The sequence below is a fragment of the Hylobates moloch genome, unplaced genomic scaffold (genome assembly GCF_009828535.3).
Source record: "Hylobates moloch isolate HMO894 unplaced genomic scaffold, HMol_V3 SCAFFOLD_4, whole genome shotgun sequence".
Classification (NCBI taxonomy): domain Eukaryota; kingdom Metazoa; phylum Chordata; class Mammalia; order Primates; family Hylobatidae; genus Hylobates; species Hylobates moloch.
The window spans coordinates 4,474,982-4,492,644 of record NW_026652279.1 but is presented as its reverse complement, the minus strand read 5'-3'; the positions used below and the strand labels follow the sequence as shown (position 1 = coordinate 4,492,644).

Below are 17,663 nucleotides of genomic sequence, written 5' to 3'. Positions count from 1 at the left end.
AGGGTGGGCAGAGAAAGAAAAGAAATTAAGCCTGTGCCTCAGGCCACCAGCTGGGGTGTTGTCAAGGAGACAAAGCATCAGACGGGAGGGTCTGTGTCCCGTTTTTGCCCAGCGGTCACTTCCTGCCCAGACTTGGAGCTGGGATATCTATTGCTTCTGGCCCAGAGGAAGGCCCATGAATGGCTACTTTGAGGGGAGAGTGGGTTTGTGGGGGTTGGGAACAATCCCCCAGTAGACAAGGCCCAGGCCACTTGAAGAAAGGCCTTCCCGTCCTCCCTGGAGGTCAAGAACAGGTAGGCCCAAGAAGAGTTTTGGTGTGGCCTCTATTTGGGCCTAGTGGGGGGCTCCCAGCCCTTCCTTCCCACCTTGCCACCCTCTGAGATGAGAAGGGAATTGAGCTTCCTGCAAAATTCCCACTTGCAGAAATTTCTATTCCCAGACCCCAAAGCCTCACACTGTATTTTCACCAACAGAAGACATGGGTTGGGCGAACAAGGAGATTAATCCTCCCAAGCCTGGGGAATAAATGCTCCTCAGTGGGGCAGTGTTAATTGCTGAGCTTGGTGCAAAGATCATTTTGAGGCATTTAAGAAATACATGATTTTTATTAGTATAACTGTTCCACGTAGGAGTTATTTTTCAGCAAAGGGCAAAAGCTTTGCCTGCCTTGCATTATTAGCCTAATTCTACTTAATTGTTTCCTAAAATAAGGGCTTCCTGAACACACATTCCAAACCTTAATAAGTCTGTTGTGGTGGGAGTGATTCTGGATGGAGAGCTGTTGCCCTTTTGGGCAACTGGGGTCTCAGGGCTGAGTATTGCTTGAGCAGATTTGGCTTGAAAAATTGGAGCGGGGGCTGGTGGATAAGGGACAGGGGAGTCTCTGTGAAAACATATGAGGTGACGTGGTACACAGTGTAAAAAAATGCATCCTTTTCTCGTTGTTTGGACCCAATCCTCTATGAGGATTCTCAGTTCTCATCTCTGGGCTTCATTTAATTCTATTTCGCAGATTTAGAAATGTTGGCCCCGTGGCATGTTTTAAATAAACCAAATAAATGACTGAGCAAATGCTACCAGATTTGTTCTTTGTTCTTCATAATCTCAAAATTCTGTGGAGCCTTGAGAGTTTGAGAAATTGCCTCAGTACTGGGATTAAATGAAATGACCACACTCATCTTACAAAGAGATTTTTTGTTTTTTTAAAGTATGTTTGGGTGTGCCAGATTAGAATATGTACATTGCTGCATATCTGTTCTTTCTTAGGCAAAGTTTTGTTTTAAGTATGGGAAGTGATTTTTTATTTCTCATCTTTCTTTTAATTGTCATAAAAGCACATAACAAAAAATGTACTGTCTTTTAACCATCTCTAAGTGTACAGTTCAATAGAATTATATAGATTCACAGTGTTGTGCAACCTATCTGTAGACGTCGTTTCATCTTGCAAAACTGAAACTCTCACCCATTAAACAACTCCCATTTACCCCTCCCCTTAGCCCCTTGTAACACTGTTCTACTTTCTGTTTCTATGAACTTGACTGTTCTAGATACCTCATATAAGTGGAATCATACAGTTTTTATCTTTTCGTGACTGATTTATTTCATTTAGCATGTCTTCAAGAGTTATCTATGTTGTAGCATGTGACAGGATTTCCTTCCTTTTTAAGGCTTAATAATATTCTGTTGTACACATATACCCCATTTTGTTTACCCACTCATCCTCTGATGGACACTTGGGTTGCTTCATTTCCAGCTATTGTGAATAAAGCTGCTACGAACATCAATGTAGAAGTATCTCTTCTAGATCCTACTTTCAATGTTTTTGCATCTATACTCAAAAGTTCCACTTTTGAGTAAGTATAATGGTACTTACTCAGGTTGTGGAAACCGGAAAAGTGGTATTTGCTTTGGGGTTGGAGGTAGTACTCCTAACTGAAAATTCACATCAGTGCCTCTGCTTTCCCATCTTATGCCTTCCTGTCTTTAAGTTGGTATCAATGAGTTGAACTTTGGCTTAGTTTTCTCATTTGAAGATGGTACACCATTTCCAGCAATATCTTATGATTAGTAGGAAAGATAGCCTTTCTGAGACCATCACACCTCCTCACTGATGACCACCCGCCATATTGAAAAGTGGGATTGGGTAGGATAAAGGGGGATTTTGTGACTTGTTGGATTTTAGACAATCAGATTGATTCAGAAGCAACATACTTACTTGTATTCTGGATTTGGCTAGCTAAAAATTCCCCACAAGATGTGTCTTCCAGAGAGAGACCCCTAGATAGTTCATATAAGCTATCCTTTGGATTAAACTCCCCTGCTTGATTTGCTTTTAGAAAGGATCCTTCTGGACTCTTGCCTCCCCTTGAAATTTCCCCCATGCAACAGGACTGACTTGGGTTAGAAGGCTGAAATGCATTAAGTCAGGAGTCTACATGTGGATTCATCCCTTTAATCATTCGTTTGAAATTTTGATGCTAAAGAATTACTGATTACACATTTTACAGAGTTGAAATTTGGTCATGAATAGATAACTGCTTATCTTAATAAAAAATCAAGATATTTAGGACCTTCCTAAGGGAGTTAAAATAATGCTCCCAAATGTTAAATCCCTTATACCTTCCTATAGAAGCAGCAAATATTTTAAGCAGTAACAATTTAAATATATCTTTTAAATTATTATGTCTTTTGCATTATCTCTTCCTAATGAGAAAAGGCTAAAGGCAAAAGAGGAGCTGAATTCTCTCAGCAGCAGGTTATAGAAAGCTATAGTCTCTGAAACTGTGGTTGTAGCACGTTGTCTCAGACTTCTCCATCAGTGAGTCCTCAGGGAGCTGCCATCCAAACTTTAGGACCTGGCCATCCTGAAAAGCCACAGCACTGATAGCTTTGTAAAGACTTCAATGGCATGGGTTTTCAGGTATCCAAAGAATTATGGATGTTAAAAAAAAAAAAAAAAAAATCCTACCCTCAACTAAAAATGACACTTAGGGCAGCTGGGAAGGTCATTCTGATTATCTGTACCCTCTGATTTTGGTGTCTGATTAGAGCTTCGGTGTCTTATTATAGCTTTGGTGTCTGATTATAGCTTTGTGCTGTTAGCTGCGCGTCCTGAAGCTGTGACTGGGAAATACCCATTTCTAAGAGCAGTTGTTTTGAAGGATGAATCCTGAATTATAGCAACACTCAAGTAAGGCAGAAGATTGTATCTTTCAACGGCATACTGGTTTTTGAACGCATTTGGATGATATGCCCTTTTAGAAAGTATTTGTTCAGCCCTTGGGAAGATTTGACAAATCTGGAAACTTGCTATGAACCGCGTGCCGTCCTTTAGTGCTTTGCCCACTTGGCATAGACGGCTTGAACGTGCCAGGGTTTCTTTGTCAGACCCTCTGTGAATCTTTGATTAGAATACTAAATACGGCCGGGCGCGGCGGCTCACGCTTGTAATCCCAGCACTTTGGGAGGCCGAGGCGGGCGGATCACGAGGTCAGGAGATCGAGACCACGGTGAAACCCCGTCTCTACTAAAAATACAAAAAAATTAGCCGGGCGTGGTGGCGGGCGCCTGTAGTCCCAGCTACTCGGAGAGGCTGAGGCAGGAGAATGGCGTGAACCCCGGGAGGCGGAGCTTGCAGCGAGCCGAGATTGCGCCACTGCACTCCAGCCTGGGCGACAGAGCGAGACTCCATCTCAAAAAAAAAGAAAAAACACCAAATACAACCAGATCCCAGGTGATCGTTAGACCTGAGAGACCCAGGGGGCTGTGGAATTTTGGCTTAGGCTAACGAAGCTATGGGGACTTTGGTGGAATTGTAAAGAAACCCTGAATGATGCTTTTCACATGTTCTTAAATTACCCAAATTGTAAGGAAGAAATACGCATTGAAAGCTTCAAACATAAAATATTTCATTACAGTATTTCAATACAGCAATTGAAATAGGTTGTAGGGGTTTTTTCCCTTAACAAATAATAGTTCACTTTTATCACCAAAAACAAAATGAAGAACTTAGTCACATGGGTGTGGTCAAAGTATTATCTTCCTCGTTGACTCCTTGCCAACAAACAAAATGCTGCTTCATTAGCCCCTCTAGGCAAGATGCGTGCCAGTTTCTCTGAGGTGTGGCTGTGTTGGATTAGAGAAAGGGAACTTTCCAGAGAAAATATAAAAATCCTCCAGCATTCAGTTCAAAAACACCGGTTGGTTACCAAACAGTTACCAAATTACCTGCTTGCTCAGGCATTTTCAGAAAAACAGAAGCTGCTCAAAACGGTGGGGTTTGTTTGTTTGTTTGTTTCTTCAGAGACAGGGCTTTGCTCTCTTCTCCAGGCTGGAGTACAGTGGCACAATCATAGCACTGCAACCCCAAACCCCTGGGCTCAAGCAATCCTCCCACCTCAGCCTCCTGAGTAGCTAGGACTGCAGGCACACACCACCCACCATTCTTGGCTAATTTTTAAATTTTTTGTAGAGATGGTGTCTCGCCGTGTTGCTCAGGCTGGTCTCAAACTCCTGGCTTCAGGTGATCCTCCCACTTTAGCCTCCCAAAGTGCTGGGATTACAGGCACTGTGAGCCACTGTGCTTGGCCTGCTGCTCAGAAAGTTTTGTACAACCGTGAGTAGCTCACACTTAAGGAGTTGTGATTTCTTATTTGGGAAGCAGGGTAGGACAACATGGCTCAGATAATAATACCCAATGCTTAGTATGTGCGTGGCACTCTTATAAGCACTCGGCACCTAATAACTCATTTAATCCTAAGTAGGTTTTATTATTATCTCCACTTACCAGATGAGAAAACTGAGGCACAGGGGTGTTAGGAATTTGTCCGGATCCAAACATAAGTGGTCTGAGTCAAGTGCATTTTCTTAGCTACAGGTTGCACTGCCTCTCAGAATTTTAAATCGATGCTCCATCTCTTGCTAGCTGCTAGACCACTTTACTTCTGAGTCTCAGTTTCCTCATCTGTGAAGTGAAATTATGGATGATGATAAAGATTCAGCCACAGCACTGTTTAGAATTTAGACATGAACTGCCCAGGCATTTAATGCTTTGCTTTCCTAATATAGATGGCTTGAACATGCCAGTTTCAAAGGAAATACATGTTTAGAAATGAACTAACAATAGAACTCAGTTCCTAGTGGATTTCAACTATCACTCAGGATGGAGATACATTGGACTGAGTCACAAGTTTTCAATCAAAGAAGGTGTGTGAAGGTGTGTGTTTCTGCATGGTACGGTTATTTGTTCTTAGGCCATTATTTTTTAAAGAGCTCATTTTTATGATATTGGGCTAAATATTTCCCTCATTTATAGGCATGGGGCAACATATCTTGTCGGGAATATGTGTGTGTGTATATATGTATGTGTGTGTTGCTAAAAGTGATTTACTACAGTATGTGTGTTATACTTCAATAAAATTTTCCTGTGAAGAAAAAAGCAACACAGGAAGAACTGAGTTTGGATAAGACTATTTTCACTGGATTTGTGACTTTGCCTAAAATTCTTCTCTTCTAGTGCTTCCTGATGACATCTTTAATTTCACATGAGACAGTTTTTTTCCCCTGACATGAAAAGGCTCTACCATTTTGCTCTCCTTATTCACTAAAAATTTTAAAGCCTATGATAGGTAATTTTTCAGAAATTTTGATCAATGTCATAGCTTTTCTATCTCTGAAACTCTGTTAGGAATATTCAGTCATTGTGATGAAGGCAACTTTTCTAGTTTCTCCCACTAGCAATTGATGAGTTACCAACCTAAAATAGAAGAGGAGGTAGGATGATAGGGGACAACAAAAATTATGTTAATGCTGGTCAGGAAATGGTAGCCTTCGGCCTCATTCACCTTTTTCTAATCATTTCCTGAAGAGTCAGCAATGATTATCTCTCATCCATCAGTTCTTAAGGCTGTTGAGTGATTTTCCATGGGGATGCTCCTGAGTCCCCACACTCTGCTTAGCAACTTTCTATGTTCATAAAATGTAGAATCTTTCCAACACCAAGCCAAGCTCAGGCTCTAAGAGAAACAGTTTCAACAGCATTGTCCTACCCACGCACTTCTTTGAGAACTTCAAAGCTGAATGAATTTGCTCTAGGGACACCTAGGACTAGAGCTGTTTCTGTGTAACCAATCCATTACTTCTATAAAGTACCAAGTTGAATGCAAACCACTTTTATACAGATTTAGTGGTAAATAACCAACTTGAAACTTGTCCCATCACTTACTAGTTGTGTGACCATAGGCTGCTTATGTAACCTATCTATGCCCTTTTCTCTCATCTACAAAGCGAGGCTGTTAATAGTGTCAACATCTTCAGTTCAATTCAATGATTAAACTATATAATGCTTGTAGTATATTTCGTGCAGTGCCTGAACATTAGAAGGGCTCCATGTTCAATGAGTAGGCAACTATTCTTATGAATTGTACATGCACGTGAGTGCATATGGGTGTGTATTAGGAATCCTGTACAAAATAGTACTTTGCTGAAAACAGTAGACTCTAAAGTCCTACCGAATGGTCTGGTCTGACAGGGGTTTGTGTAAGTTAAAGGGATAAATTACTCTTGTGACGATTATGAAAATACAGTCAGTGGTTCTATCTCCTCCCAGCAACTAGTCCTTGTTTCCACTGCCACTCATCTGTGATATATGACTTGTTCTGAAAACAAATGTACCATTAACAGTAATGTCTTTGTAGGATATCAAATTAACATCAAGATGTTGGGGGTCAGGAATTAAGACTCATGTAAATGAGAGTGGCTGTCATGACAGAAGACAGAACTGCAGTAGCAATCATTGTAGCAACACTCTATATAGCTGATTAGATAGTGTCCAGAGCTAAATGAAAGCCCATTTTCTGTGAATCCCATAATGTCCAATAAGGTGTTAATTATTCATCTTGTCTCTCAAGCCTAATCTCTTCCAGGGGGTAAAGTTTCCAGGGGAACAGTGAACCCAAGAGCAGGGCTAGGAAGAGGTAAGTGAGCAACTTTCCTATCACAAAATTTAAGGGAGAACCAAAAAATATAGTAACCAAGATAAATAATTTTTTAATACAACATTTTTACAAAATCAAAATTAGTGCAAAAAATCCATGATGACTGAAATATCAAAATGTTCATTAAAGACAGGATCTGATCCTGCACTTGTGCAACCCTGCCCTACTCCCTCACCCTAATCCTGGCCTTAGTTAACCAGAATGTTAGAGAAGAAATATTTTATGTTTAAAGATTTCTCTTCATGAAGTCAGTATGTTTGCCGGGCAAAATGGGTGACCCAAGTGTATCTGCATATTAACGATCTAAGCTTCTTACTAGAAAGGGAGGATCAAAAAAATGTCTTTCTGTCACATATTGAAAGTATGTCCATGGGCCAAGTGCAGTGGCTCATACCTGTAATCCCAGCACTTTGGGAGGCCAACATGGGCAGATCACCTGAGGTCAGGGGTTCAAGACCAGCCTGGCCAACATGGCAAAACCCCATCTCTAGTAAAAATACAAAAAATTAGCTGGATGTGGTGGCTTGTACCTGTAGTCCCAGCTACTCAGGCTGAGGCAGGAGAATCACTTGAACCTGGAAGACAGAGTTTGCAGTGAGCCAAGATCATGCCACTGCACTCCAGCCTGAACACAGAGCAAGACTCTGTCTCAAAAAAAGAAAAACAAACAAAAAGAAAGTATATCCATGATGTTTCTGAGAGGAATAACAACAGTGGATAAATTTTATTGAGTCCTTACTATGTGACACTCACTCTGCTAGGCCCTCCACATAAATGATTTCTTTCTTTTTTTTTGGGACGGAGTCTCGCTCTGTCGCCCAGGCTGGAGTGCAGTGGCACAATCTCGGCTCACTGCAAGCTCCGCCTTCCGGGTTCACGCCATTCTCCTGCCTCAGCCTCTCGAATAGCTGGGACTATAGGCGCCCGCCACCACGCCCGGCTAATTTTTTTTTGTATTTTTAGTAGAGACGGGGTTTCACTGTGGTCTCGATCTCCTGACCTCGTGATTCGCCCGCCTCGGCCTCCCAAAGTGCTGGGATTACAAGCGTGAGCCACCACGCCCGGCCGATAAATGATTTCTTTCAATGCTCACAGTAATCCCATGAAGCGAGTACTGGTATTAACCCCAAAAGGAGACTGAGGGTCAGAGAATTAAGTAATTTCCTTGAGGTTACCCAGCTAATAAGTAGCCAATGTAGAGTGAAGCTGTAACTCACCCCACAGGGTTTGAGAAATCACTCATTCTGTGTCTGAATCTTTTAAATTCAAGACGTAAGTCTAGGTCAATATAGTTTAAAATATGCTTTATGAACCCAAAGTTTGGATGATGATCTACCAGAAAAAACTTTACAACACAACTGCATGGTTAAGGAGCTACTTGTGTATCCTGTAAGGCATGCATACAATTCCAGAAATATTCCAATGGGAATAATTTTCTTCACCACCACATGACTTTCCCTGGTAACGTGTTCCGCTTTCTCCCTTGTTTTTGGGAATCTTTTAGGTTGGGAGAGGGAGAGAAAAAAGAGAAGAAAGATGATGATGATGATTGCAGTGGTGGAGGTGGTGGTAGCTAACATTTATTAAGGCCTTATCATGTGCCAAATGCCGTTGTGAGCGCTTTATGAGCATGATTTCATTTACCCATCAGAAAAAGCCTATAAATGGCTAGTTAGTCCCCATTTTCATCAGGAAACTGAGTCTCTGAGAATGTAAGTAACTTGCCCAAGATCACAAACCCAGGTGGATGTTAGGGCCTGTGCTCTTAACCACTACAGTGTAGAAAGAAAGAAGAATTAAGTGGCAAATTTTTAGATAAGCCTTCCAGCTTCTTTTAAATAGAGCCTTCAGATCCAGTTCAGCTACTGAACAGGTTCCCACCTTTCCAAAGGCCCTGTTGTCTATGATGGGCATCCTTTTGGGTGACAAGTTCAAAACCTTCACAGAATTTTCCCCAGAGGGCATATTTTAAAGGCACCCAGGCTGTTGGGGGCTTTATTTCTTTAGTGCTTTTTTTTTTTAGGATTAAAATAGCTTTATTTAGCAAGTTTCAAATTAATATACTTGAATTAATGGGAGGCAGTAAAGGAGTAGAAATTATACTTAAATACTTAGTACATGTCGTCAGCCCACAATTCTTATTTCTACAGACTTAGAGTATATTTTACCGAAAAGTTAGTTCCCAGGTGTTAGGGTAGCTCTGGAAAAGGCATATCCGAACCAAGGACTAAACAAAATAGGGAGCACTTAAAATATTTTATTAATTTCCTCTTTTGAAGAATCATAACAAATCTGCTGCATTCCCATCCATCTCAAATAAAGCAAACCCGATTAATAAGCACTGTGAGCCCTGTGAGGAAGAGCAGAACAACCCAGACACCAAGGATTGTGCTGATAAATGTTTAATGACTGGCTTTCTGGGAGGGAGAAAGCCCTGGTTTGTGGCATTTGCCAATTCCCATGATGAAAAAATCCCCCACGAAGGCCTATTTCTAGCTATCAATGTGATATCCCTGAACGCGGATTTGGGAAGAGATGTGCAAGATCGGCTGTCATGACCGGCAAACACACTGCTCCATCCCTTAGGAAGGAGGAACGGAAGACAGTCCGCTCTTTCAATGCGGTGGCTATCCTGGAGAGCTGCTGCTTCTGGAGGCACTCACTGTGTGACATTGGCAAGTCACTTCATCTCTCTGGGCCTTTGTTTCCTCCTCTATAACAGATAACATGGAAGATCCCCTGTACCTCTAACATTTTAAAGTTCTAGAAGGCAGTGCCTCCTGCTTTTTCCGACATCCAAATGCCTTGAAGCGCCTTTCTGGAAAACCAAGTTAGCACTGTGCTGCATCCAAAAGTGCCTCCAATTTCATCTCCTGAGCATAAGGTTTGGAAAGGAGTGACTTACTCCCTTTTGCCTCTTTAAATGTGTAGCCAATGGGGCATCATACATTTTTTACACTTCTTTTGCTAGATGTGAGATCCAGGAAGGAAAGCATGGATGTTCCAGGGCTTTCTTGTTCTGCTCGGGTGGGAGGCTGCGTGTGATGCACTGATTCATTGCTGTATGCAATTTCTACCTCCCTACCCTTTCGGCAGCCGAGCAAGATTGTTGATAGTCTCCTACCTTTTTATTTTTATTTTTATTTTTTACTACTAGAAACCATTTACAAGAGTGGGAACTGCTTACATAAAATGGAGGGGCGGCAGGGGGTTGCGTAATTTTTTTTTTTTTTTCCTGAAAGGTGGCACGTCTCTCAGCAAAGAGAAAAAGGCATGTTGCACAAGGCTTGCTGGCAGTGATATAAGCCAGCGCCGGTTTGCCTGTTGTCACAGCCAAAGCAAAATGCCACCTCTGCCTAGAAGCCAGAGTGCCACACTCCTCTTTTGTGTCCCTGAGATGTACCCATCATGAGGCCCTGGAATTGTAGGTTTGGCCAGGAGGTTGCCAGGATTGCTGGAAGGTCATCTTCCAATCCCAGGAGGCTGGGGGTAAGGGGAGGTTGATCATAGTTCTCAAAATAGATCTGTTGAGCACCCCAGATTACATGTCAGCTACAACCAGTAAATGTGGAATTTGAGGCCTGGGGTTAGCACAAGAGAGCCCCCCAGTTGCCAGGAGTAAGGTAGGGCTGCCAGAATACCAGTGACCCAGTGATCACCCTGTCCCTGGGCCCCTTCTTAACAAACCCAGATGCAGTGACAGTAAAAGCTCCAGAATCCCAAGGCAGGAGGTGCCAAAAACACCCCCCAACAACCACTACCAAAAAAAATTTTTCAGTAAAATGTTCTCACCCCTAGAGGGGAAAACCTGTCCATGCCTGAAGCAGCTTGACCCCAGCAAACACCCTGCCTCCATGGAGTGAACTGCAAATCTAAAAAAAAAAAAAAAAAAAAAAGAAAAAAAAAAATCTACTTCCTACCCCTCCTGCTCCCTGGGGAGGGACAGAAGGTTCCTAAAACTGACAGTTTCGCCTCCATGATCTTTAAAAGAGCAGAAGTTGGCTGTGAGGCTGCAGTGCTGCCTCGATTGGGGTAGTGTGGTCTCTGTTGCGGCTGGGCTCCAAGGAGAGCCACAATTGGCTCCGATGAGGAAGGAGCCTAGAAATGAAAGATTGCAAAGAGGGCTTCTGTGCGCCATGGCTGAGACTGTGTCGTTTCTTGCAAGGTGAAACTTGGCAGTTCTACCTTGCAAGTAAAAACCTAAATTAATTTTTTTAAAAGAAATTAAGTCAGAAACAAGGCTTCGGAAAAACTGTGAGTGTTAGGCATAAACTGATTTTGGATGATCTTTAGGTGAGAAAGGGTGGAGTTACCATCAGAAACATGTTTTTATTTATGCTTTTCAAATCCCCACTGGTGTGCGATGTGTGTGTGCGCGCGCGTGCATGTGCGTGTGTATTGGTTAGCATGAGAGTATGCATCATCTCAATTCTCTAACCAGTCTTTCTTTTTTGCATCTTTTCTGTGCACAGTTCATATAGATCACCTACAAATAAATATATAGGTCCATCCACACCTTTTCATTTTATTTGTAAATTGTTTGGTATACGCCGCAGAGCGTAATGAAACCTGGTGAAGTTTAAAAGATTAGATTTTTTTTTATACTGACACTTCATAACACTGTTCATATGTCTCCGAGTGAGATTTATGAATATATGAGCAGTACTGCAAAATTATACTGCACCAGAGACTTCCTGCACCACAGGGGTGGCAGTCTAAAGTGACACAGCTTCAAGCATTTTTCACAGACAAGAAGCAAAATTTAACCCCCTTAAGGGGAAGTATGATTTCAACAGCTTGAAATGAGCTCATTTGTAGATAGTTTTTTTTTCTCTCATCTTCCATAATTTTTTGGTGTTAAGATTAAAACAGATTGCACAGCCAATGTAAGGGCACATAAGCTGCCCAGAGTACAGTTTGGCCCTTAAAGAGAAATCTTCATTCATTGTCTTTATCAGCACTCCTCAATCAGGTAAATGAAGATAAACTTGCCCCTAAATTCCTAAGGCTCTCAGCCCAATTTCCAGTATTGTACTTAGCAGACAGGGTGTGGAATTTTCAAACGGTAAGTGGCAAGGAACATCAATTAATCCAGTGGAGAAGCCTTCATCTCTCTGGCACCAAAGACAATGACATTAGGAAATAATTAGTGTCTTGAATATAAATGGTGTAAAATTGTCCAATAAAAAAGATAATCAGAAGAGCGAAAGATGGTCTCTATGAATTGAAACATAGGAAGTGTCTGTCATGGAAGAGTTCAATTAGATTCAAAGTCCTAACTGGTCTGTCTTAGATTGGTCCAGTATCCAGTACCCTGTAATTTTGTATAAACTAACTTTCATTAATCTCTATGCTCTCAAATTCTCTTTAACCGTTTTGTTTCCTCCTGCAACAGAGTGTGGTACTCAAACATTGCCTGCTCTCTCTCTGCCCTATAAATGCTCCATGATGTGTTGGCTGGAGAACTTTTGTCTCTTTTTTCAGCAATGGTACAACAGCTCCATGAACGTGATCTGCACCTGGTTGACGGACCGGATGGACTTACAGCTTCACATTTATCAGTTGAAAACACTAATTAGGATGGTAAAGGTAAAAGAAAAAATAATTATTCTTTGCAAATGGCTTACTGAAATATATTTCACTGGCAAGCTGCAAAGCTTGCTTAACACAAAGAATATTAGTTTACATATAAAATAGTATCTCATACAAGAAAAACCTATGCAATTGTTTTGTGATGCATGATAAATGTGTTGCTCAGACAGCAAAGGGAAATTTAATACAAATGAATTTGATATCTTTTTCCAGAGAGGAAAAATACTTTGTTTTGCCATGCAAAAATACTGCAGAGGCCATCGTGTCCTTTGCATTAGACTTTCAAAAACTGGCTTTTGGTGCCATTATGTTAATCACATCCATTACCAATTTCATTTATAGTTTAATTAAATAAAATGTTGCCACTATTAATTTAATAGAAATATTTACCCCCAGCTATTTCTAAATATGTCCTGTGATCATTATCAGAATGCAAATCAATATTGTTCTCATAGTTAATTGAAGTAGTTCGTCTTACAGTGCGTGTACACAATCAAATGTAAAGGATCACAAAGGTGAGATAACTTGTTCTCGTGTGTGTGCCTTGGACTAATGATAATTACTTCAGCGTGAAATCTCAGTGGTTTACATGAAATAATAAGATCACAGAAGGGGGTAAATACATTTTTGATCATTTCAGTTTCCATTTGATGCTTCAGCATAGAGGGTTTTAAAACATTCGTATGCAAAAATCTCATTCAAAGCACAAAGTCCTTTAAAATATTTTAACATTAAACGTAGCTGAATGTCTATTTCTTAACAGTTTGCCAAAAGTCCCTGCAACACCCACTCCTGGGTACCCCACCCCCACCCCGTTTCTTAATCTCTTTTGGATCAGCACCATTTCACTTTACCCCAGTGCTGACTTACAACCAATTGCTGTTCCTTTGTGTGTAATTAAGGAGAATTATTATTATCTGCATTTGATCTCACAAAGCATCCACCCGGGAAAGGTTATAGACAGCAGTGTATTACAGCTCTTAAAAAAGGAATGTATACACTTAGACTATGGACCCGGCCTCATTTTCACATTTTTTTACTTCAGTTCCTTAGGACCAGCTCAATAGTCAAGCGGTCGCCTGACCACTTGAATTCCATTTTCTGTGCATAAATACACTTTGGGGAAATTTTCTGTTTGACCCTTACTGGGTAGACATGAAAAGAAGATGTAATTTTCATACTTAAAAATTATCTTCCCATTATTTCTATTTCCAGATTGGTGTTGGAAATTAACAATATTTTATGAAGGAAAAATATAAGTCAGAGGGGAGGTTTAATCTTAGCCTTTTGCCAAAACAACAACAACAAAAAATGTGATATGAACCACAGAGAACAGATACAGAAATGTCACTGCCAAAGGAACCCCTTCACTTTAGCAAAAAGTGGGTTCGTTCAGCTTACCTAATGCCACAACTCGGAGCTATGAAGCAGAATTCACAACCTTTAAACCGAGAACATCACCCAGAGGCCTCCTCCTCCAGGGCAAATTTCCGGGGATAATTGGCTTTCTTTCTTGCATCAACAGCCACTTCATTTATTCATCCATTCATTCATTATTCAGCAAGCATTTATTTATTCATTCAACCTTGGATAAATATTAGGTGGGCCTCTACTTGTATATTACCAGATGGAGGATTCAAAAATGATGAGATGTGGTCTCTGCACTTAGGCATTGAGAGTCTAGTTGGTATACACATTGCTATGGAATTTGAATAAAAGAGAGAATACTCAAATGCTTTTTACCTTTATTTTCCCCATCATATTCTGGCAACAATTATGTTATTCTAAGTGGCAACAGAACAAATGATTGAAAAGTACAAAAATTTAAGTTAATTTTGTAGATCTCTGGTCCACACCATGCCTAACGTTTACTCACTCTCTTACCCGTCCCCATCAAAGTGAAAACACAGTTCAGGTAGCTGTCTAGCTTCCTCCTCTCAGCGAGCCTTGCAGGTCGATGCATGACTGAGGATAACCTTATAATTTAATGTCTAAACCAGATTACTCTTCTGTTATTGGACTTCAGTAAGCCAAACTGGGTTCACTCGTTAACTCTATAGTCATTACAACATGTGACCTTCAAGAGGGGTTGACACTGTGATTGTTGCTATCATGACCGCATTAGATGGACTATTAAAAATAGAAATAATGGGCCGGGCGCGATGGCTCACGCCTGTAATCCCAGCACTTTGGGAGGCCGAGGTGGGCGGATAACAAGGTCAGGAGATCGAGACCATCCTGGCCAACATGGTGAATCCCCGTCTCTACTAAAAATATAAAAATTAGCTGGGCGTGGTGGTGTGCTACTCAGGAGGCTGAGGCAGGAGAATCGTTTGAACCCGAGGGGTGGAGGTTGCAGTGAGCCGAGATCGCTCCGCTGCGCTCCAGCCTGGGCGACAGAGCCAGACGCCATCTCGAAAAAGAAAAAAGAAAAAGAAGAAATAATGATGGGAGTGGTGTTGATGTATGTTAGCATTCCTTATCTTGCCCCTTTAGCAAGTTTCCTATATCAATAGGAGAAACAAACAGCAGAATCAGTAGCTGAAATGATATGCAGTGTGATGAGGAGAGTTGTAGTTAGAGACCTTTTAAAAAAAAAAAAATTACAAAGTAGACAACAGCCAGATGCTTCTGGTGATATTCAATTAACACTGAAGGATTTCTAGAAAAACAGTCCTTGAGATACCTAAGGAAATCTGAGAGAAACTGCCTGAAGGATCAAAGAAAGAACTTGTGGTGCAGTAATACCAAGCCATTGTTCTTGAAAAAGAGCCAAATTTCTTCCCTGAGACCATGAAGTTGTGAACGGGATACAGTTCTTTCCCAAGGAGATAAGAAATGAGTCACATGCCTGCAACATATTGATGAGGCATTAGCGCTCCATCTTTCTCATAATTGTTGCTGCCTGTAATAGGTTTCATATACCAACATACATATGTCTGTCTTGTGAATGAGACAGAGGGATATCAGTTCAGCTTATGCAGTTATAAGACTCAAAAATACTGAAACAAGACTGCAACAGAAATCACCAAATACCATAATCACTCCATCCATTATTTATATGTTATAGCCCCTTCCCATGTCTATCATATTATATTACACTAACCTAAGAGAAAGAACCAGTCCACAAAAAGGAACCAAAACAATTATGGAACATTTCCCTTTATGGAACTGAATAAACACAACCTTATGTTCTTTGCTTTGTCTCATCTAATATAGTTTATCCTGTCACTATTTCTCATTTTCTGTCATTCAAAGGATCTCAGTTTTCAATACAAGTGAAATCTAAGCACAGTGGCTTTTTATTTGACAATGCATAAAGTGTGATATTTAGCTGAAGGTCAGTGCTCTCACACCCACACCTGCTTTTACCTTCTCCCTCCCCATCATGGAGATGAGAGCTCTGTTATCACTGTATCTTTTCCCTCCTTAGAAAACCTACAGAGATTTCCGATTGCAAGGGGTCCTGGACTCCACCTTAAACAGCAAGACCTATGAAACGATCCGGAACCGTCTCACTGTGGAGGAAGCCACAGCATCAGTGAGTGAAGGTGGGGGACTGCAGGGGATCAGCATGAAGGACAGCGATGAGGAAGATGAAGAAGACGATTAGACCTTTTGGTCCTAGAGTCCGCTGGGATAGAGTCCTGTAATCAGTGCATGTCCTTAGTCTGTTAGTTAAACCCATTAGGGAATTTTCTGTCAACTATCATGCCCATGAGATGTTTATCAATACAACTGCCATTTTAGCTATGTGGTACCAAGATTAGCAAATGACCTTCATATCCGCTGATTTCCTGATGTCCATGTCTATATGTTTACAAGCAATATGGAGCACCATTCTTTAAATACTGTTCATGGAGAATACATAGTCTAACCACTAGGCGTGTCCCTGTTATCAGCAAAGATCAATGATGCTTCATTCATGTACTATGTATGCATTGGTGGTAAATGGATGTGAGGGTGAGTACACCAAGTACATTCACTTTGTTTCACGTATGTGGATGCCAGTTAATTAAATGGGTACATAAATAAATTAATTAAAACACATAGATCTGCTTTGTGTTATTTTTTTTAGAAAAACAAAAGACAAGCCTCCAACAATCAACTTTTGATTCTTTCTGTTCCCCTAAAACTAAAAAATGCACCCCTTGTGTCCTTGTTAACCCGTCCTTTCATTTACTTATATAATTAGCCAAAAAAAAGGATGGTTCCATACCAATGGATTTATTCTCTTAATTGCCACGGCAAGGGGGCGATCCTATCACGACTTAACATCAAGCGCACAGTTCAGAACTACTGTCTTCTGTCAAAGTTTCTCCTCTTAAATGTTATTTTGCTTTTATGTCTCAACTGTGTATGTAAAAAAAACGAATATTTAAATTACAACCCTAGACTAAAAATGTGTTTATAATAAGATGTGGATATTTCCTTCAGTAGATTGTAACCATAATTTAAATTATTTTGTTCCACACTGTTTTTTATATCTGTCATGTACATTGCATTTTGATCCGTAACTGCACAACCCTGGGGTTTGCTGCGGAGCTATTTCTTTCTATGTAAAGTAGTGGATCCATCTTGCTTTTGCCTTATATAAAGCCTACAGTTATGGAAGTGTGGAAAACTGTGGCTTCTCAATAAATATTCAAATGTCCTAAGAATATACGTTTGGGTCTGTCTTCCTCTGTCTCCTTTGAATGCCAGAACTGAAACACAACAAGAAGAAATAGGAAAGGGGAGGGAAGAGGTAATTTTTGTAGAGTGTTCTTGAAACTGTTGGAGTGGGTCGTTTTCAAATGCTCGTAGTTCTCCATGAGAGACTGCCTAAAATTCCGTTAATTCAGACTCCACTAATTCAGAATCCGTGGGCATTTGGACATGTTGGACAGATTACGCTTGCATTATAGGATAAATAAGGGTTTGCTAAGCAAGTAAGTAGTGTAAACGAGAGAAATGTTTCTCCTGTACGAAGAGAAGGCCAACAAACTGTTTTTAAGCACCACTTTAACAGCAGTGTTTGCATTCAAACAAAGTGTGTGCCAATTATATATGATTCTTATATATTTGTTAAAGCAT

General features: G+C 40.7%; 1 protein-coding gene across 6 annotated transcripts in view; it reads left to right on the top strand.

Moving 5' to 3' along the window:
* The window catches only part of CADPS (calcium dependent secretion activator), a 487,405-nt gene extending 470,138 nt beyond the window's left edge, over positions 1–17,267 (top strand). For all 6 annotated transcript variants that reach the window (XM_032149412.2, XM_058437125.1, XM_058437123.1 and 3 more), the window contains 2 exons: positions 12,480–12,584; positions 16,021–17,267. In XM_032149412.2, the coding sequence (XP_032005303.1) occupies positions 12,480–12,584; positions 16,021–16,200 (285 nt within the window). In that variant the 3' untranslated portion in view covers positions 16,201–17,267. The remainder of the gene's footprint in view (positions 1–12,479; positions 12,585–16,020) is intronic.
* The last annotated feature ends 396 nt before the right edge of the window (positions 17,268–17,663 follow it).